The sequence below is a fragment of the Necator americanus genome, chromosome III (assembly GCF_031761385.1).
Source record: "Necator americanus strain Aroian chromosome III, whole genome shotgun sequence".
In the NCBI taxonomy this organism is placed as follows: Eukaryota; Metazoa; Nematoda; class Chromadorea; order Rhabditida; family Ancylostomatidae; genus Necator; species Necator americanus.
This window is the reverse complement of record NC_087373.1, coordinates 4,804,599-4,821,089: the sequence shown is the minus strand read 5'-3', so window position 1 is coordinate 4,821,089 and position 16,491 is coordinate 4,804,599. Positions and strand designations below refer to the sequence as shown.

General features: G+C 38.1%; 1 protein-coding gene across 2 annotated transcripts in view; it reads left to right on the top strand.

The window, feature by feature from the left end:
• RB195_008630 (uncharacterized protein) overlaps positions 1-16,491 on the top strand; it is a gene marked incomplete at both ends in the record, with an annotated part of 38,347 nt that overhangs the window by 21,743 nt on the left and 113 nt on the right. For both annotated transcript variants that reach the window (XM_064195222.1, XM_064195223.1), the window contains 16 exons: positions 426-633; positions 2,167-2,298; positions 2,581-2,663; positions 2,747-2,815; positions 3,166-3,331; positions 4,681-4,742; positions 6,546-6,608; positions 6,828-6,866; positions 6,942-7,061; positions 11,212-11,300; positions 12,155-12,218; positions 12,359-12,486; positions 14,025-14,209; positions 14,281-14,411; positions 15,076-15,212; positions 15,272-15,467. In XM_064195222.1, the coding sequence (XP_064046367.1) occupies positions 426-633; positions 2,167-2,298; positions 2,581-2,663; positions 2,747-2,815; positions 3,166-3,331; positions 4,681-4,742; positions 6,546-6,608; positions 6,828-6,866; positions 6,942-7,061; positions 11,212-11,300; positions 12,155-12,218; positions 12,359-12,486; positions 14,025-14,209; positions 14,281-14,411; positions 15,076-15,212; positions 15,272-15,467 (1,872 nt within the window). The remainder of the gene's footprint in view (positions 1-425; positions 634-2,166; positions 2,299-2,580; positions 2,664-2,746; positions 2,816-3,165; positions 3,332-4,680; positions 4,743-6,545; positions 6,609-6,827; positions 6,867-6,941; positions 7,062-11,211; positions 11,301-12,154; positions 12,219-12,358; positions 12,487-14,024; positions 14,210-14,280; positions 14,412-15,075; positions 15,213-15,271; positions 15,468-16,491) is intronic.

Here is a 16,491-nt window from a genome sequence, read left to right as displayed (position 1 = left end):
TCCTTTCGCATAGTTAATTCTTTTAGAGCGTAACCATAAGAATCACACCTTAAGACTACACGGAGTGAATTTCAAAGTTTCACCTGCTCTACGAAAGGTGCGAACACAAAGATTTGCGCCCCCTCACAGAAAGTGAAGCGTTCGCAAATTCCTCGGATTCAGCCGTGATCACTTTCATGTTTTTTGTTTACACATCTTAAGTGACTTGAAGACAACAGATCTAATGTCACAAAAACACAACTCGAAAACTAGAGTTGTGTATTTACGAACTAACAACACTCATGATAAGTGCTGTAAATTTAACACGTCTTCTTTCCGTACTCTTACACGCCCACGCAGTATTCGTGCTTCAGCAGTTTTTCCACGTATTTTCTCCTTTTAAAGGTGCTTTCTGATCCGTCAATTTCGAGTTTCCCCCGTTTCAGGATCGAAGCCGCGAGTACTCGTCAGAGTATCGTACCGAAGCGTACGAGGACGACGGGGACGAAATCGAAGAGGAATACGTCGAGGAGACGCGCACAATTAACGAACGTATCGTGACGAAACGACACGGATACGGTGCTGCGGCTCAGGACGAATATTCCACAAGGCGACAAGGTTACGGTGCTCACGACGAATATTCTGCACGGCGCGGTGAGTGTAGCGCGTGGATTTGCAGAAATTTCCTTCTTTTTTTCTTTGTTTGTTTAGAAATTTGCTAACGAGTGGTGGGGATTTCCTCCAGTTCTTTCTCTGTTTTCTATATATAGTGAGGGTAATAACTGGTTCCTGAAGTTATGCCTTTTTCTTGCTCCACTGCAGCAGATTTCGTCTCTTGATGCGAGTCTTTATTTATTCATTGCACTCGTGATGGAATGCAGAAGTTTCCGTCCCAAAGTTGGGAAAAATGTTGTGAGGGGAGGGACACTTAGTGGTGCTTTATTTCCCGATGCTCTAACTTACTTTTTTTTCTTAGTAACTTTAGTTTTACATGTCTTAGATGCTCTAAGACTAATGCTTACCCCTTACTGCCCCGATTGCTTTGATTATTTACTTCGAGAAATAAGGGCGCCACTTACTGCCGTACCAAACCAAAATGTTGTCCCAACTAAATTTTAACCCCCCCCCCCCCCCCCCCCCTAAAGTTTTCAGTTTCTTTTCGGTGTTAAGTAGTTCCTTTTTTCTTTACAATTTTGTAGCATTTACATACCACGTATGGTATTTACATATCATTTTACGGTATTTACATATCATAAAATACTGAGAAACGAATGCGCAATTCTAGAAAGCTACCAATTTGAACTAGTTATGCAAAATCTCTTCTATCCCACTTATTTTTATGAGAGGCAGCTAAATTATTTGAATTTTGGCTGATTTAAAGCGATATTTGAACCATCTCATTTTCTCTCGGAAAACCGAGTTCATTTTCAAGTATTCCTAAAAGTTATTGAGCTGATCAGAGAATGAACTGTGCTATTTTGTTTTTTTGTAGCATGATACCATTTCCCATAGCTACCGCACCGGGAAGTTCACCTAAATTCATTTTTCTGCACTACACGTAAATGCGGCTTTTTTTTCTTACTTGATTCCTTGTTTCTTTTTTTTTTACTGAAAACCATTGGCTTAGCGAGGAGCTATGGGGATTCCAGAGTCCACAGATCCAAGATGAACTAATTGAAGCATCGGATGACGATGTTGATATGATTATGGTTATTGATTGGCAGTTTATATTGTTGCTTTGAGTAGAAAAAATACTTTTATACAGAAACAAAGAAGCTGCTAAGGTTCTAGAGTGTTTATAATTTACTCTCTTCTTCATTAGTACTTATTCGAGAATGAGATGAACTTTCACGAAAAAAAAATCAATGTTCTACTTTACGTATATATAGTTTTCAGCCAATTATTTGTATACATATACTCGGTTACGGTAATAATTTATGGGACCCTCTTTTTCGGAATCTAACATTATGAATTCTCTGTCATTTCTCTTACTTTTGATGAAAGGGAGCGCTTTGGGAACGTTCTCTAATGGGGTACTCATTAAGACCGCAAAGAACGACATTCCGCTTCTGCACGGGGGCTTTGATACATTTTATCGTTCTCTTCATGAATTATTATCTTGTTTATCGAATTTCTTCAAGCTATACTACTAACATTCTAAGGAATTATCCTGATATATCGCTTTAGGGCACGAACATCGTCGTCAAGAGCAGCAGTCGCGTCGTAGCGACATGGCGGTCGACTACTCTTCACAGGACTTCCGTCACTCGCTCGCTGCAATTGATGCAGCAGCACGGGATGGAGTTGTATCTCGCGATGGTAAGATCCTTCCTCGTTGTTTTGTTCAGGATAATTTTATTTGGCTTATTTATTGCTACGATAATCGATTTTTCGCATTTTATTGGGAGAGAGGAGAAAGCCTACTTATTTGTGGGAGAGAGTAGAAAGTCTACTTATTTGTTGATTATTTACCTAGTTTCCTAGTTTAACATCCTAAAAATACATCGGTAATTGTTATTAGTTGCATTTCTTTCTGCTCTCAGGTGTTTTTTTTTTGTTTCTTGTTTTTTTTTATTGTTTGAATTAAAGCTGAAATTTCAGGTGTTCGCGTACGTCAGCACGGTGATACTACGATTATGACAGAGCATAGAGATCCGTATTCTTTCTACTGGCAATTAGATCAAGTGAGCATTCTTTGTCTTTTCGTTATCCCGATTTCCATAGAGTTTACCCATTATTTTCTTTCTATAATTTCCTCGTATTCTAGCATCGTCGACGTTCTGAATCTCCGAAACGCCGACCGCCGCCGACCGATTATGTGATAGATGAGGAGGAGGTGAGTTCTTTCGTCTGAAACGAAACGAGTAAGGAAACATTTTGCTTTGAAATATTGAAGATAAGTAAAGTGGACCTACTGTGACTGTTTCGAAAAATACAAAAGAATTCTCTTTGATTTTTGTTATGCTTTCTTCTGGCATTATGTTTCACTTGTTTTGTTTTCTTTTTTCAACCTTTTACTTGATACTTCTTATGTTTATGTTTATCCGGTCAAACCGCAGTTTTAATTAGTATTCGAACAAAGCTAGAAGTAACTTAAGGCGTTATTGATATTTACAGAAATAAGCTAACTGCTGTGGAATACATACATGTTGTTGTTCTACTTTCGTTTTATATTCTTTTTTTCAGGTAGTAGAAACCGTCCTTTCTCCCGAATCCCACGACTCTGGAGTAGCATTCGAAAATCAGTATAGCAGGCCGCTGCGAGTGACTCCACCAGCGCCACCACCACCACCACCTCAAATAATCGAAGAAGAACATAGGCCACTGCCTCCTGGTTGGGAAAAGCATCAAGGTGAGCAATTGGGTTTTTTTTTCCTTTTTTTTTTTAAAAAGATCGTACTCTAAACTGAAGTCATGAACAATTTCTGTACATGCGGACGTTCTTGTAAGCGCGTCCGCTCTAATCGGCCAAGTGACACGCAAATCACTTCCTGACATTTTGCTGTTTTTCTGCTCTTGAACGATGCTTTCCTGAATTCTCAGGAGGATTGTGCTAATACCAACAGAGGAAAAAAAAGATTCATGACAGCAACAGAACAAACAGCAAAATTTTGCCTCTTTTGTTATTGTTCTATATTGAACAAACATGGAGGAGCCTCTCATAAATCCTGACACATGTAATGCAAATGTCGTTGCTGCGCATATATCAAGTTCGAGGTCTTTCTCTGCGGATTTGGAATGGCAAAATAAAGACGTAACACAACGAGAAAAGCGAGTCATACTTACAATAATAGATTTTTTTTAGGATTGCAAATGATTTATCAAAATTCGGCAGCAGATGTGTCACGGTAATATGCAGAATATATCGTTGTCTTCGCTAAAGTCACTTTAAAGAGGCTATCTCATAGTTAATTGAAACAGTTGTTTTCGTGAAGTTTTCAAGTCGAATTTTTTCTCAGCACAGAAATTAATAATATTCCCGGTTTTTACTATCTCCTAAGGGAAAAAAGTAAGCCGAACATTTCGTTCAGATTATTGGCTCTTACGAGAAATGGCGCAGTTTTGAGCAAGGTTGCGTTCTGAGTAGGTTCTACTTTCAGTTTATGTCCCATAACTTTCTCTAAAATTGCTCCCTTGTAACACAAAAACACAGCTGCGTCGAATTAATTCTATCATCCTGTCACGGTGGCTATAGTTCGAAAAACAACATTCAATATCCATCTTCCCACTAAGATGTGCTTGTTTTGAACTTATTTTTGAGACAGCCACAATGAAGATCACTATTTATTTCGGTTAGGTAAATTCTAAAATCCTGTCACTTTTGTTGATTGAGAACAATTTCTTGAGAATATAAGTGAGAGGGTAAGCGGAACTGCAAATGATTTATTTGGATGAAAGGAAGACGTTCCATTCATTGTGAGGCTGGAGATTCATTCATCGAAAATCCTCTATACTGCAAAAGAATTACGCTTTGAAAGGTTACTGAGGGTCTCCAGAATGAGGAATTGATGTTATTCGGCTAAAGGGCAACAGAAAGTTTGAATAACGGTTCGGAATTTCCTCTGAATTCCCAGTAAAAAAAAAACTGGAAAATAACGGTTTGAGAGTTCCTGGACATTAATCCTAGATAGTATGATATGACAAATACAATGTAGAACGTTTCAAAAAGTTAAATTAATGGAAGTAAGAATGTTTGTTTAGATCCATCTGGGTTCTCATACTACTGGCACGTAGACAGTGGAACGATCCAGCGTGAACCACCGGTTTGTTCAGCTTTTTTTTGTCTTGTTGTCTGTTTCTTCTTACTATTGAGTTTTTGTCACTTCTTATTTATCTTTATTCCCCTTTAAAAATAAATGTGGCTTTAAATTCTCTTGTAAAATGTAGTTGGGGTGGAACTCAGTGGCGTCCTTATTTCTGGAAGTAATTAACTAAATCAGTCGGAGCCCTAAGACCTAAGCATTAGTCTTAGAGGATCTATGATATGTAAGTTAAATTTAGTAAGAGAAAAAAGTAAGAGCGTCCAGAAATAATGGCCCCACTGAGTGCCCTCTCCCCTCAACTATATTTTCCCAAAATTCTCTAGCTATTGTCCACTCCGAATGAGCAATCACGCTCTACGGAGCTTGCTGCTCGCCTTTTTAAACTAATTTCATGCTTCGATACCGAAAGCGACATAATTACAAGGGTGGGCAACTCAGCAAATCTGGCTAAAGGTGTAGGTTAAGGATTTGTCCTGATAATTGCAGAATTGAATTCATAGCAAAAGTGTAGGCTCTTCAAAAGAAAAAACCCATCCTCTTCATGTGCCTATTCTAACGTAAACATAAAATACTAAAGTGTTTCTGATGTAGGCCCTACGATGCTTCTATTATTACTATTCTATGGTTTTTGCAATAACACTTGAATATTTATAATATACTGTTTATAATATATATACTGTTTTGAAAGTGGCGGAAACCTCTTGACTCACTCTTCCTGTTTCTTTGTTTCGCTTCAGTTTGAAGATATGCAGTCAGTTAGCAAATTATACTAAATAAGGATGAAGTGAATGATAAAGGTTTTCCTCATATCTATTAGAAGAAACTATATTTTGTGTTTTGCATAAAAAGTTATTAGTTATATTATTAGTAATGGTAATGTATAATTTTACTCAATCAAATGTTTTAATGAGGTCAGTACTATGAGGCAGCAATGTTCGTACTATTTCTATGCGGTTTTTGCTTTCATTTTATATTTTTGTCGTCTTGCATGCGTAATTCATTTCAAATGTTCTGTTTAATATGTGCTGGTCGTAAGCGAAGATTAGAATTCGGTTTGTTACAAATATATATCAATTGTTCAGTAAATGGTGGTCCTGAAGCATAGCTTTCGTCTCTTTTCAACACATTACTTCTTGTCCTCGGCACTGGGATACTTCAGATTGGAAATTAGAATCTTATGCAATACATACTGTCATATTTATGCACTATTGTAAAAATTTGAAATATTTAATGCATTTATAGAGTCAAACTTGCGAGTAACTAACGAGTCAAACTATAATATTGGTTATGTCCAACTATTTTGATATTCATTGCAAACTACCGTACCTCTCTCGTCACCTAACCAGTAATTTTACTGAAAGCAAAAGCTTTTAGTCGCAAATACTGTGTATTTGTGCGCACTACATCTTTAAGAGTTGTTTGGTAGTTATCAAATCCTCTTACGACTCCTTCCTTGCTCCTCCCTCTTCACGAATCTGGGTCTAAAACTTTCAACACCGAGTACACAGTGACTCACGTTGATTGAAAAAGCAGAAAGAATTGTTCGGACAAGTTTTCCCATCCCAATAAATCGATCAGTAGTACCGCAGTGAATCGCTGTCTCTAGTTCGCCTATAGTTTGTGTTTTTTCTCTGTTATGGATATATCACATAAGTTATGACTACCGTAAGATTTCATATTCCCGAAATACGGCCAGCATATGCGGTGAGACCTGTATTTGAAATGGACTGCTATTTGTAGTTTTTAGTGTGCTTCTGGTGCTTCTCGTAACACGTATAGTGTATCTAATGTTGTGTGTTGTAGCGTGCGCAGACACCTCCACGCAGTCCATCACCACCACCACCTGTTTATTCTAGGACAACGCACGTAAGTGGCGCTGTTTATTCTCTATCATGCTGAAAGTTTAGAGCTTGAAAATTTAATCATGCGAGGTTCTAACTTTTGATGCATGTTAACCTTCTGCTTTTTTCTTATTTTCTCCCTTCCCTTTCCTTCGTTTTCTAGTTTGCCGTGGTTTTCTAGTTTTGTTTTTTTTTCAATGCCCTCATTGGTGTGCGCAATATCTACAAACAGTACTTTTTTCAGAGTCGAGAGACACAAGCAGACGCCCCACTCCCACCACAGGTAAGCTTTTAACCTGAATTTCTTCAACGAAATGTTCCGGTTCAGTCAGTCGTTATTGACATACCTATAATCCAGGTGATTCAACTGCCGCCCCAACAACCAGTCATCGAAGAACATGCGTTCAAACAAACTACCACAAAGCGGCGTATTGAAAACGATCAGGAGAGTGAAGGAGAGGAGTATGGATACAGGAAGGTAAGGAGTTTTGGACTTGTGTTGTTCGTTATCCACTGAAATTGTGAGGCCGATTTAAATACTTGTCGATTATCAGTGTGAAGCAATAGCCAAGATTCTTAACGCACTCAATTTTAGCTAACGTTTAGGCGTCGTCGCTCTCGTTAGAGCGTGGAAAGTCTGAACATTTGTAGCATACTCCCTCAAATACCTCATCCAGAGCAGCTCATCATCCCATAAGATGCTACATCCGGAACACCAATAGAACCCAAATCGTTGTGCTTGTTCAAGTAGCCGCGTCCCCGTGTTCTTGGAGGAACTCCGCGTGATAGAATCGCTCCGCTAATACTAACTAGGATGAGACCCTCATATGATCGCGTAGATCAAAACCCGCAAGGGTATTGAGGCGAAGCTACCCGTCGGTCACGGTTATGTACGCTGCGTCATGTATTAGAACTTTGCTGGTTTTGATTTGTGGGACCTGCTACTAGTTAGCATTAGTCGAGCGATTCTTCCACGCGGAGGTCCGCTAACATCATCTTTGGTGAGCAAAACGATTTGGGCTGATCGTGCTCTTGGTTTCGGATAATATTTCAGGGGATGTATGAAGCATTTGCTGGCTCTCCAGGCTCTAATGAGGGCGACGACATGACATGACATGACATAATGACGCTGAAACTTTGGCCCTTATAAATAGGAGCAATTTTGGTTCTTGCTTCACTAATATTCGAAAAGCTGTGTGCCAAGATTTAAGGAAGGTTGAAACCCGCTTTTACGCTTCTGAGGTACTGAGCAGGGCCGTATTGACTTGAGACAGTCAATTTTATCCCTTGGAGGCTCGGTAGCAGAGAAATGGTTTTGTGATTTGTTTGAAAAGTCTGCCACTAGTGGATATTTTTGTTTTTAATGCCATTCTTTCTTCTTGTCAAACTCCGTTACTGTGTTGTGTGCTTCACGCAGTTTCCTATACAAAATGTTGGTACATGTTTTGACATTAAAACGGAAAAACGCAAGTTATGTTTACGTTGTTATAACTGTTTATCCTTCAAAAAATGTCTTTAGGAAGGAGCGTCGAGGAGTTTATTTTTCAAAATGATTTATTTGACTCTCATTTTTGAGTTTTTCTGGTGAAAATCAATCAATTAATTCGATAATTCTAATTTTTAATACTTTCTTCAGTCCTAGACATTTGATTAGTTTATAAGTTTCCTCCCTTTTGGTCTACATTTCTGCTAAGGGTTTTGATCTTGATGAGAACAGGCCTTGATCTCATTTCCATATCGTTCAGCGACCGATTACAGGCATATTGGTTTGAGAACAGTTCTCACATAGCTAGAACACTGTCTTTATTTCTGATGCTAGGAGAAGTGTTTTCGTTGATATAATCTGTGATAGTGATGATACCTCAGATTAATTTGAGGAATGGAACTTTAATATTCGAAAGATAGATCGATTGTGTTATTGTCTGAATTTCTGCCTTCCTCTACAGTACAAAGGCTTTTGGAGACATACTGTTTAAAATGATTTACTGTGCAGTAATTCCATACACGTCGTTGTTATACCATTTAAAAAAAGAAAATGATAGTTCAACTTAAATTTCTCATTTTTGCGTTTTACTTCTTCAGACCGTTATTAAACGTAATAGTGCGAGATTTATTATTACTTGAGGATACGGTAACTGCTGAAATAATCTCAGTGAATCATTGCGGCACATTAATTCCGTGCTGCCACTCTTCTCCAGCATTTTATTCCGAGAGTCTTATCGTCGTCCACGATATCAATCCTTTTGACTGCCGTCGTCCTGGTTCTGCTTTACTCGGCTCATTGTCGCAGAGCAATCACATAGGATTAAAAGTCTGCTAAAGTGCTGTTTAGACAGCAGCGGCAGAGTGTGTTGGCATCGTTGTGGTAGGGCGAAAAGTGATGCATTGCGGATTATTTCCCATGTCCAATAGATGCGCGTTGCTCATGTGTTTGCGCGAAGCAACGGGTCATCTTTAGCCTACCACCGCTTGATTTCAAGGACTCAAATTCATCCCTGCTCTACTCTTCATTTTTCTTTTTCCTTTTTTTTTACTTGCTGTTGTGTTGTTCTCAAAATTGTTAAGTTTTTTCCCCAAAATATTCTTGGGTTCGTCCACTTTTTCTGCATGTAGAACCCATTTTTTCTTGTTTTACTTACTTTTTCTTTTTGACTGAAGCAGAGAGATGAGATTGTACTCTACTACCATTAGTATTCCACCTATGTGAGATCGTGTAATGTCAAAGTCCTACTTCTTAGTGTCTTCCTGGATTTAGTTTATTCGATGAGAGCGGCAGCGGAACTGGTTCGGTAGTTCTTTTTGGTAGGTGTCAAGAAAAATTTTGTTTTGACCTAGCCATGAGTTGATTGGGAAGCTGTTTTGTTTTCTCCTTTGATTGAAATTTCCAAACCGATGACTTCATTTCCTTCCATGTTTTGATTAGACACTGTTTTTTTTCTACTCCTGCATCCATCCTTCTTCTATGCTGTTAAAAGAAGAGAAGACACTTTCTAGCTGTTCCAGCTGTTTTTTTCGTAATCCTCAGTTGAAATTGGTAATTTTTTTTCACATTTCAAGGTCTAAATTCTCATACTACGGAAATATTAAGTGAAAATGTTTTTTACGGAACTTATTGACCAAATGTTCGCCTCTGTAGTCCTAATTGACCAAACTAATTTGTTGAGTGGTGCCATTTTTGCAGTCTCAATGTAATTCAACGATCAAGCATCGTGCGCTGTCCCTGCGGCGATTGTGTTCCAATAACAGGAAGTTTTGAACTATTCTTGATTGCGATTCTGCACCCCAACCTTCAGTACCCTCGGTTTACTTTTTCAAAGCGTCCTGCTGTTTCAGAGCCTCATTTCTTTTCTTAAGAACCTCATTGTATTATAGCTTTTATTTTACTTCGATTTGTACAAGTTTTTGGAAGTTTTGAATTTTAGTTGCATTTCCATAGTTCTGTTATATAACTTCTGTCAGTGGAAATGTAATGTATTCATGGTTTCCTTTTCATTCTGCAATCACATGCCCAAAACTTGATATGATTGTCAGATTACGTGTTGGTTCACCATCGAAGTTACGAATTGAAACGATGCCAAATTGGATAATAACATTTGTTATCTCGATATAGAATCGACTTGTAGGAATTATTTTCAGTTAAACAGGAAGTATAAATTAAGTGCAATGGCGGTAATTCTTCAAATTTTCTCCCTTGCTTCGTTCTTCCCCTTTATGAGCATTTTTGATTGTCCTTTTATTGATGGGCGTGGATTGAAATGGGAAAGTGCCTTGAAAACGGAATTTTTCGTCGTCTAAACCCTTTCTGAACACATCTACAATAACCTTAATCTTTTTACTTGTTTTCGCTGAATAGTAAGTGGTCTTACAACGAAGCAAGACAAGTGGAAGAAAAATATATTTTGCTTGCATCAGATTCTTGAGTTTATTTTAAGAACGTTGCATATGGACTGTGATTGATGAGAATACTAGAAAGACATTCCTTCCTCGCTAGAGGCAGTTATAAAGTGTTTTTTTTTTTCGCGACAGGACCTATGAATAGATTTAGCCTCCTGCATTGTCGATTTCTTGAAGATTTCAGCCAGACATCCTATCCAAGATCTGGTTTTGTGCAAGATAAAATTTTTAGAATTCCTAATTTTAAATTGAATGAATTTTGCGCTTTCAAATCGACCGAATGTATGCTTCTCTGTCATTTTATAGATCTTATAAAACATTTCGTTAAGAGTTCTCATCTGTTTATTTTAGTGTCTTTTTTTCCCAAGCGAATTTCTCTAGAATGGTTTATAACTTCGAAATTCCAGTGAATAAAACGCCTCATCGAAAGAAATGAGGTCTCGAGGAGCTGAAAAGGCGTTTTCATCCAATTTCTAACTAGATCTACTCCGGTTTGTAGAAACATTATTCTAAACTAATTTGTTCTGCTGACACGATGGGTGCAACATCGCTAGCGGGTTTGATTTTGTATATAAGACCGGCGTTGATGGTGAGATTTAGTTTATTTCAGGATTTATGGGAGTAAATGTTTTAGAAGTGAAGAAGATACAGTGGTCAGAGTTGTGGGAAAATTTCTTTCAAACGTTTTCCAAATCTTATGTTATACGGTTTATTTATATACTAATTTTTTGCAGCCAATACGATTTGCTGTGCGCTCACTTGGTTGGACAGAGATTCCTGAGGAGGATTTAACAGCTGAAAGGAGCTCAAGGGCAGTGAACAGGTGAGGGATACATTGTAATTTTCCCATAATCCTAGACTCTTCTGAAGAAGCTTCTTCATATTCGACATATTTCGAGAGTTTTAAGTCCTCATTTTGTTGCAGTATTTTCCTGAAATTTTCATTAATTACTCGTTTTATGGATATTTCAAGAGCACGGCCTTAAATTCAAGGTGTCGCATGTCGTAGAATAACGGAAAGCTTGCTTTTTTTGTCGGCATCTCTTTGTGTTTCAATCTATATGTTACTCCCTGTAATTATCTCACCTGTCTGGTACGTAACACGTCATTATTTTCGCGACTGGTCGCTTTCTTGAAACTTGAGGCCAACCTAGTTCTGTATCCAATCACCACGTTGACCAGAAATGATTCCAGTGGGTCCGACATTGTTAGAGGGTTAGAGACATACTCCTACCTGTATTGTTTTCCTTGTAGTTGACAGCTGGTAATCCCTCTTTCTGGACATTTTTTTCCGGACAGTACTTTCAAAACAAGCTGATTTCAGTAGTACGTAGAAAGTTCCCGGTAATAGGATTTCACTCAAAAAAGGCACTTTATTTTACTTCATTTCGTAATAAAACAGAAATTGTAACATTTTTTTCTAGTGAATACTCATTAATAGCAGCAACTCCGGCTGAATTTCATCCGGATCTATCTGTTTCACTTTGAAGATTTTGCTAGAACTCTGTTTTTTTTTTCTTAAGCAGAAAATTCAGGTGTTCGCGAGCTTTTTTTTTCTGCTTTCCTTATTTCTTGTTTAAGTTGATATAGTCAGATGTTTTTGAACCACTACCTATAGTTGTGGTGAAGGGAGACATGTAGATCTCGTATGAACTGCATGAAAAATATCTTTTTGAGGGCTATCGTGGATCTGTCCACAGGCCGCAACGACGTCATGGATAATGTGAGCAAATGGGGTGATGTGAGTTATTGTATATTTGCATTAAATGCTTATCAAGCTTTCTCACATTTTTCTTACTTTTAGTGTGCAAGATATAGCACCTAAGAACGCAAAACGTGTATGCTTAGCCCTCTTTTCCAAGAGAATATCCTAAAATTCAGGGTCGTGAATTGATCATGGAACTAGACGATAATGAACTGACACTTATTGATCCCGACACGATGACAGTCGTACATTCGGAGAAGATTCATCAGATTCGTGTATGGGGCGTTGGAAGGGATAATGGACGGTAAGCGAGTCTATTTTACCTAAAGAAATGAGCAGATGCGCCTGCGGTGTTGTTATGAGGGGCGGAGGCTTTGTTCCATTGATGGGCAAGGAAATTCAATTACGTAGCGGCGGTGGCTGTTTCTCTTTCCAACCGTTTTTATGTTTATGTTCTAGTAGTCGTTTTTCGGTGTTTTATTTTCTCTTCCTCTCATTGAACACACCAGAGAAAGTCAGTATTCTATCAGAAGCTACATAGGAACTTCTCCGTACTATTCAGGAATTTCTATAAGTTCTGCAATAATTTTTTTTAGTATATACCCGAAGGGTAGTTAGGTTCAAGTTGAAAGGAACTTATTTTCTCGTTTTTTTTTTCTTTTTGTTTTCTTTCTTCTTCTATGACTAATCTTTGCTGTTTCTCGTTAACTCTTCAGAGATCGGTGAGTTCAAGAGTGAAGTGCCTTTATGAGTAGCTTTAGTTGTATTGTTGTGTGAAATCTAAAGATTGACAGATATTATCATATTCAAAAGCGGTTAGCGATGCATTTTCATTTTTTGCAAACATTACAAATTTTTTGCTAATATCATTCATGTTGTTAATCTAACTGAAGCATGAGTATATTTGATATAATAACCTTGAAAGAGGTATCGTTATTGTGCTGTCCAGAAATCCACAAATGACTAATTATATATGTGTGGCTTTCGAATTTTTCCATACCGTTTGAATTTTGCGAAAATTAATGCTAATTGTAAGCTGTTTTGGTTACGGTGGCATGACAAACAAGAAAAATTGGCAACACTAACTCACGTATCGATTCATCGATTATTTATTTATTTATTTGTCGTGATGCGATATTTACATCTAGAAATGCGTCTAAGTATTTGAAAATTGTCAGGGATAATTTTGCAAATAGAATTGATAGAAATTTCACAACTTTTGGTAGCTTTGTTCTAAAATTATAAAAATGACTAACAAGGAACTACTTTTTGTGAAAACCTCACCATAAACCATGAAGATATTCACAGTTAATTTAACTTATGTAGTTAATTGTGTAGTTTCCTTGGCTGTATGTAGTTGACTTATGTAGTTTTTATCTTATAAATTGGAACTTCACAATACTATTTAAGAATATCCATAGATTGTGCAATAATTTGTTTAGTACATACCCGAAGCGTACTTGAATTGAGTATGAAAAGATGATGTTCCTGTCCTTTTATTTTTTTTTAGTTTTTCTTCGTAATAAGAGCCTTTCTTAGCTTTCACAGCACAATAACTACCGTTAAAGTTGTTTTGTTAATGGGTTGTAGTGCTTCATTCTGTGCGTCTGTGGTTGTGTTTGTTTTATTGGATTCGTAGTATGTTCAGTAAGATTCTGTGTGAAGTTGTTGTCAAGATTGGCAAACTGGCCACTTCCTAAAGCTTTTTGCTCACAAAGAAAAATTATGGTACACAGTTCATGCACGTGCATGCATTTGTATGTCTGCAAAAAGCTGTGAGCGATCGTAATGCTTATCGATACGAAGTGAGCTGTTTATGATGTTGATTCCAGCATTTTCCAGAGATTTCGCCTATGTGGCTCGTGATCGCAATTCACGTCGTTTTATGTGTCATGTGTTCCGCTGCGACACACCAGCGAAAACTATAGCCAATACCCTAAGAGATATCTGTAAACGGCTAATGATGCATAGAAGGCCAACAAGTTTACATGCAATCGATGCGGTGCCGGAAAGGCGGGTAATTCGAAGTGAGTTTTTCACTCCTATTTCTTCTTGTTGGAAAAGGATGTAATGAGCCGGAGACGAGTTTCCGTTACAGCTGATGGGTTACCTACGCCGAATGAGGAGCCGAAAAAAGTTATAAGATGTCATTTCCTCGGAGTGACTCAAGTGCCACGTGCGACTGGAATAGAAATTTTGAATGAAGCAGTTGATAGGCTTGTTTCGCAGGTATGATTCATTTTTTGCTTAAATATTTCCCAAACGAGAATTGCTGTTTGAAAACCCTCATCGAATTGTCTTTTTTGATATTAAGCTCGTCAAATCACCTAGATTATGCTTTCCTAGAATGAAGTCGCACTACGAACTGCGCGAAGATGAGCGAGACCATTTCATAGTAATTTCCTAAGTGTTATTCTGTTTAACTTGTTGTCCAACATCGCTGTTTTCTTCAGGAAAATTCCATATTTGCTAAATATTGAGAATTCCCTATTTCCTGTCTGCTTGTTTAGTTTTCCCATCAGAGGCGTCTTTTTTTTATCGACAACGCTGTATCAAGCCTGAGTCACCCTTCAGAACGAGTTCAGATGAATTGAAAGTAAAAGATTTAGTTCATTCGTTCTGGTTCAAATAAATCCATCCAGGGTTTAGTGATCGACTAGGAGTCGGCTATCAAATCAATCGTTCAGTAGTAATACGTCCTGAGCTTGTGTTCTTTAAATTATGGCCTGGGTTTTAAATTCTAGATAAAAGTGTTGTTAAACAATCAAAAGCACAGTGGTGGACGAAGCCTTTTTAATTGCTAGCACAACTGCATTAGTTTCATTCTCACCGTAATCTTTAATTTTGGTCTATCTTAAGTATGATTCCAAAGATAGCTGTGGATTTATCCCAGGTCCGACCAGAGCGCTGGATATTAGCTGATGTCTCGATTGCCCCCTCAACGATAACCATAGCAGAAGTAGGAGGCGGTCAAATAGCACAATGTCGCGTACGGTACCTATCATTCTTAGGTATCGGTCGAGATGTGAAGTGAGTTATCGCTTAGGTTAGTTAACTACTCAAATATGCGGCTAATCGATTTGTTTCAGACATTGTGCGTTCATCATGCATACATCGTCCGAGAATTTTATGTGCTACGTTTTTCACGTGGAACCGTCGGCAGCTGCTATGGCTAAGACAATCGAAGCTGCTTGTAAATTACGCTATCAAAAGGTGTTAGATGCTCATGCTGGACGAGCTCCTTCTCATATGAATCATCATCATGACACTCCGTCAATCGGCAAGGTTTCAAGAATTTTCTCTATCGCCTCTACGCTTACTTTCCGCGTGTATACTAACACCAATTTTTGATAGGAGAAAATTCTGAGCGATTAATAGGGATAAGAGTTAAAAAAAATTGTTGGAATTGTTCTTATCGTGCTGAGTAGGATCTAAGATGACCTCTTTTCTGCGGTTACAACTTGTGGTTTTAGTTTAGTGCCGCTGACACAACGATTGTCAGAGATTTGCTTTTCTCAAAATTACTCAGAAAAACCGCTGTAGGACTGAAATGCGCGTAGACTTTCATCAAAAAATATATAATGAACTTTCAGAACATTTTAAATGTGAGGAACCGGCTTCCAGCAGTTTTGTCTGCGTTTGGCTTTGGCTTAACGGCGATCTCCCTTCCGTTATTTTCGTTTGACTTCGAATTTTATTGAACTTGTTTTGAGTTCTTCTGGGGAACGAGCGCAACTCTGCAAAATCATAATCAGTAGAGCGGGTGGAAGAATTTCGAATATTTCTCGAAGAACTCCTCATTTTAGGAAGTATCCACTAAAGTTCAACTTATTGGCTAGCGTGTCAAAATAAATCCCTACACCAACACCCTAATATATTTCCAGCCAACCCTTCCACAGTACTTTTGCCTAGTAGAAAGGAATACTCATGTAATAGCTATGAAGAACTGATAACTGACAGGAGATTATATCAAAATGACTACGTTTTGAACTGACAACTCACAGCTTCGCTAAGTGCTGTGCGGTGGCGCAGTGGCAGCATGCGCTGGTATGGATGGCGCAACAATGGGTTCGAATCCCGCCGATGACGACAAACATCCCTTTGTCCTGAAGCACTCCATGCTAGCAAGATTAGTCTTTCCGAGGCGAAATAGTCGTTTTACTGTAATTAATAGTGGTCCCTACTAATATTGATTACATTTTTTTAAAATTTCTTTCCATTGTTATCTCTGACGAAGAATTGAGGAGGAAGAGCTGGCTCAAGGAAAAAATTACACTACCAGTCAGATAGGGCAATTATTTGTTCACGA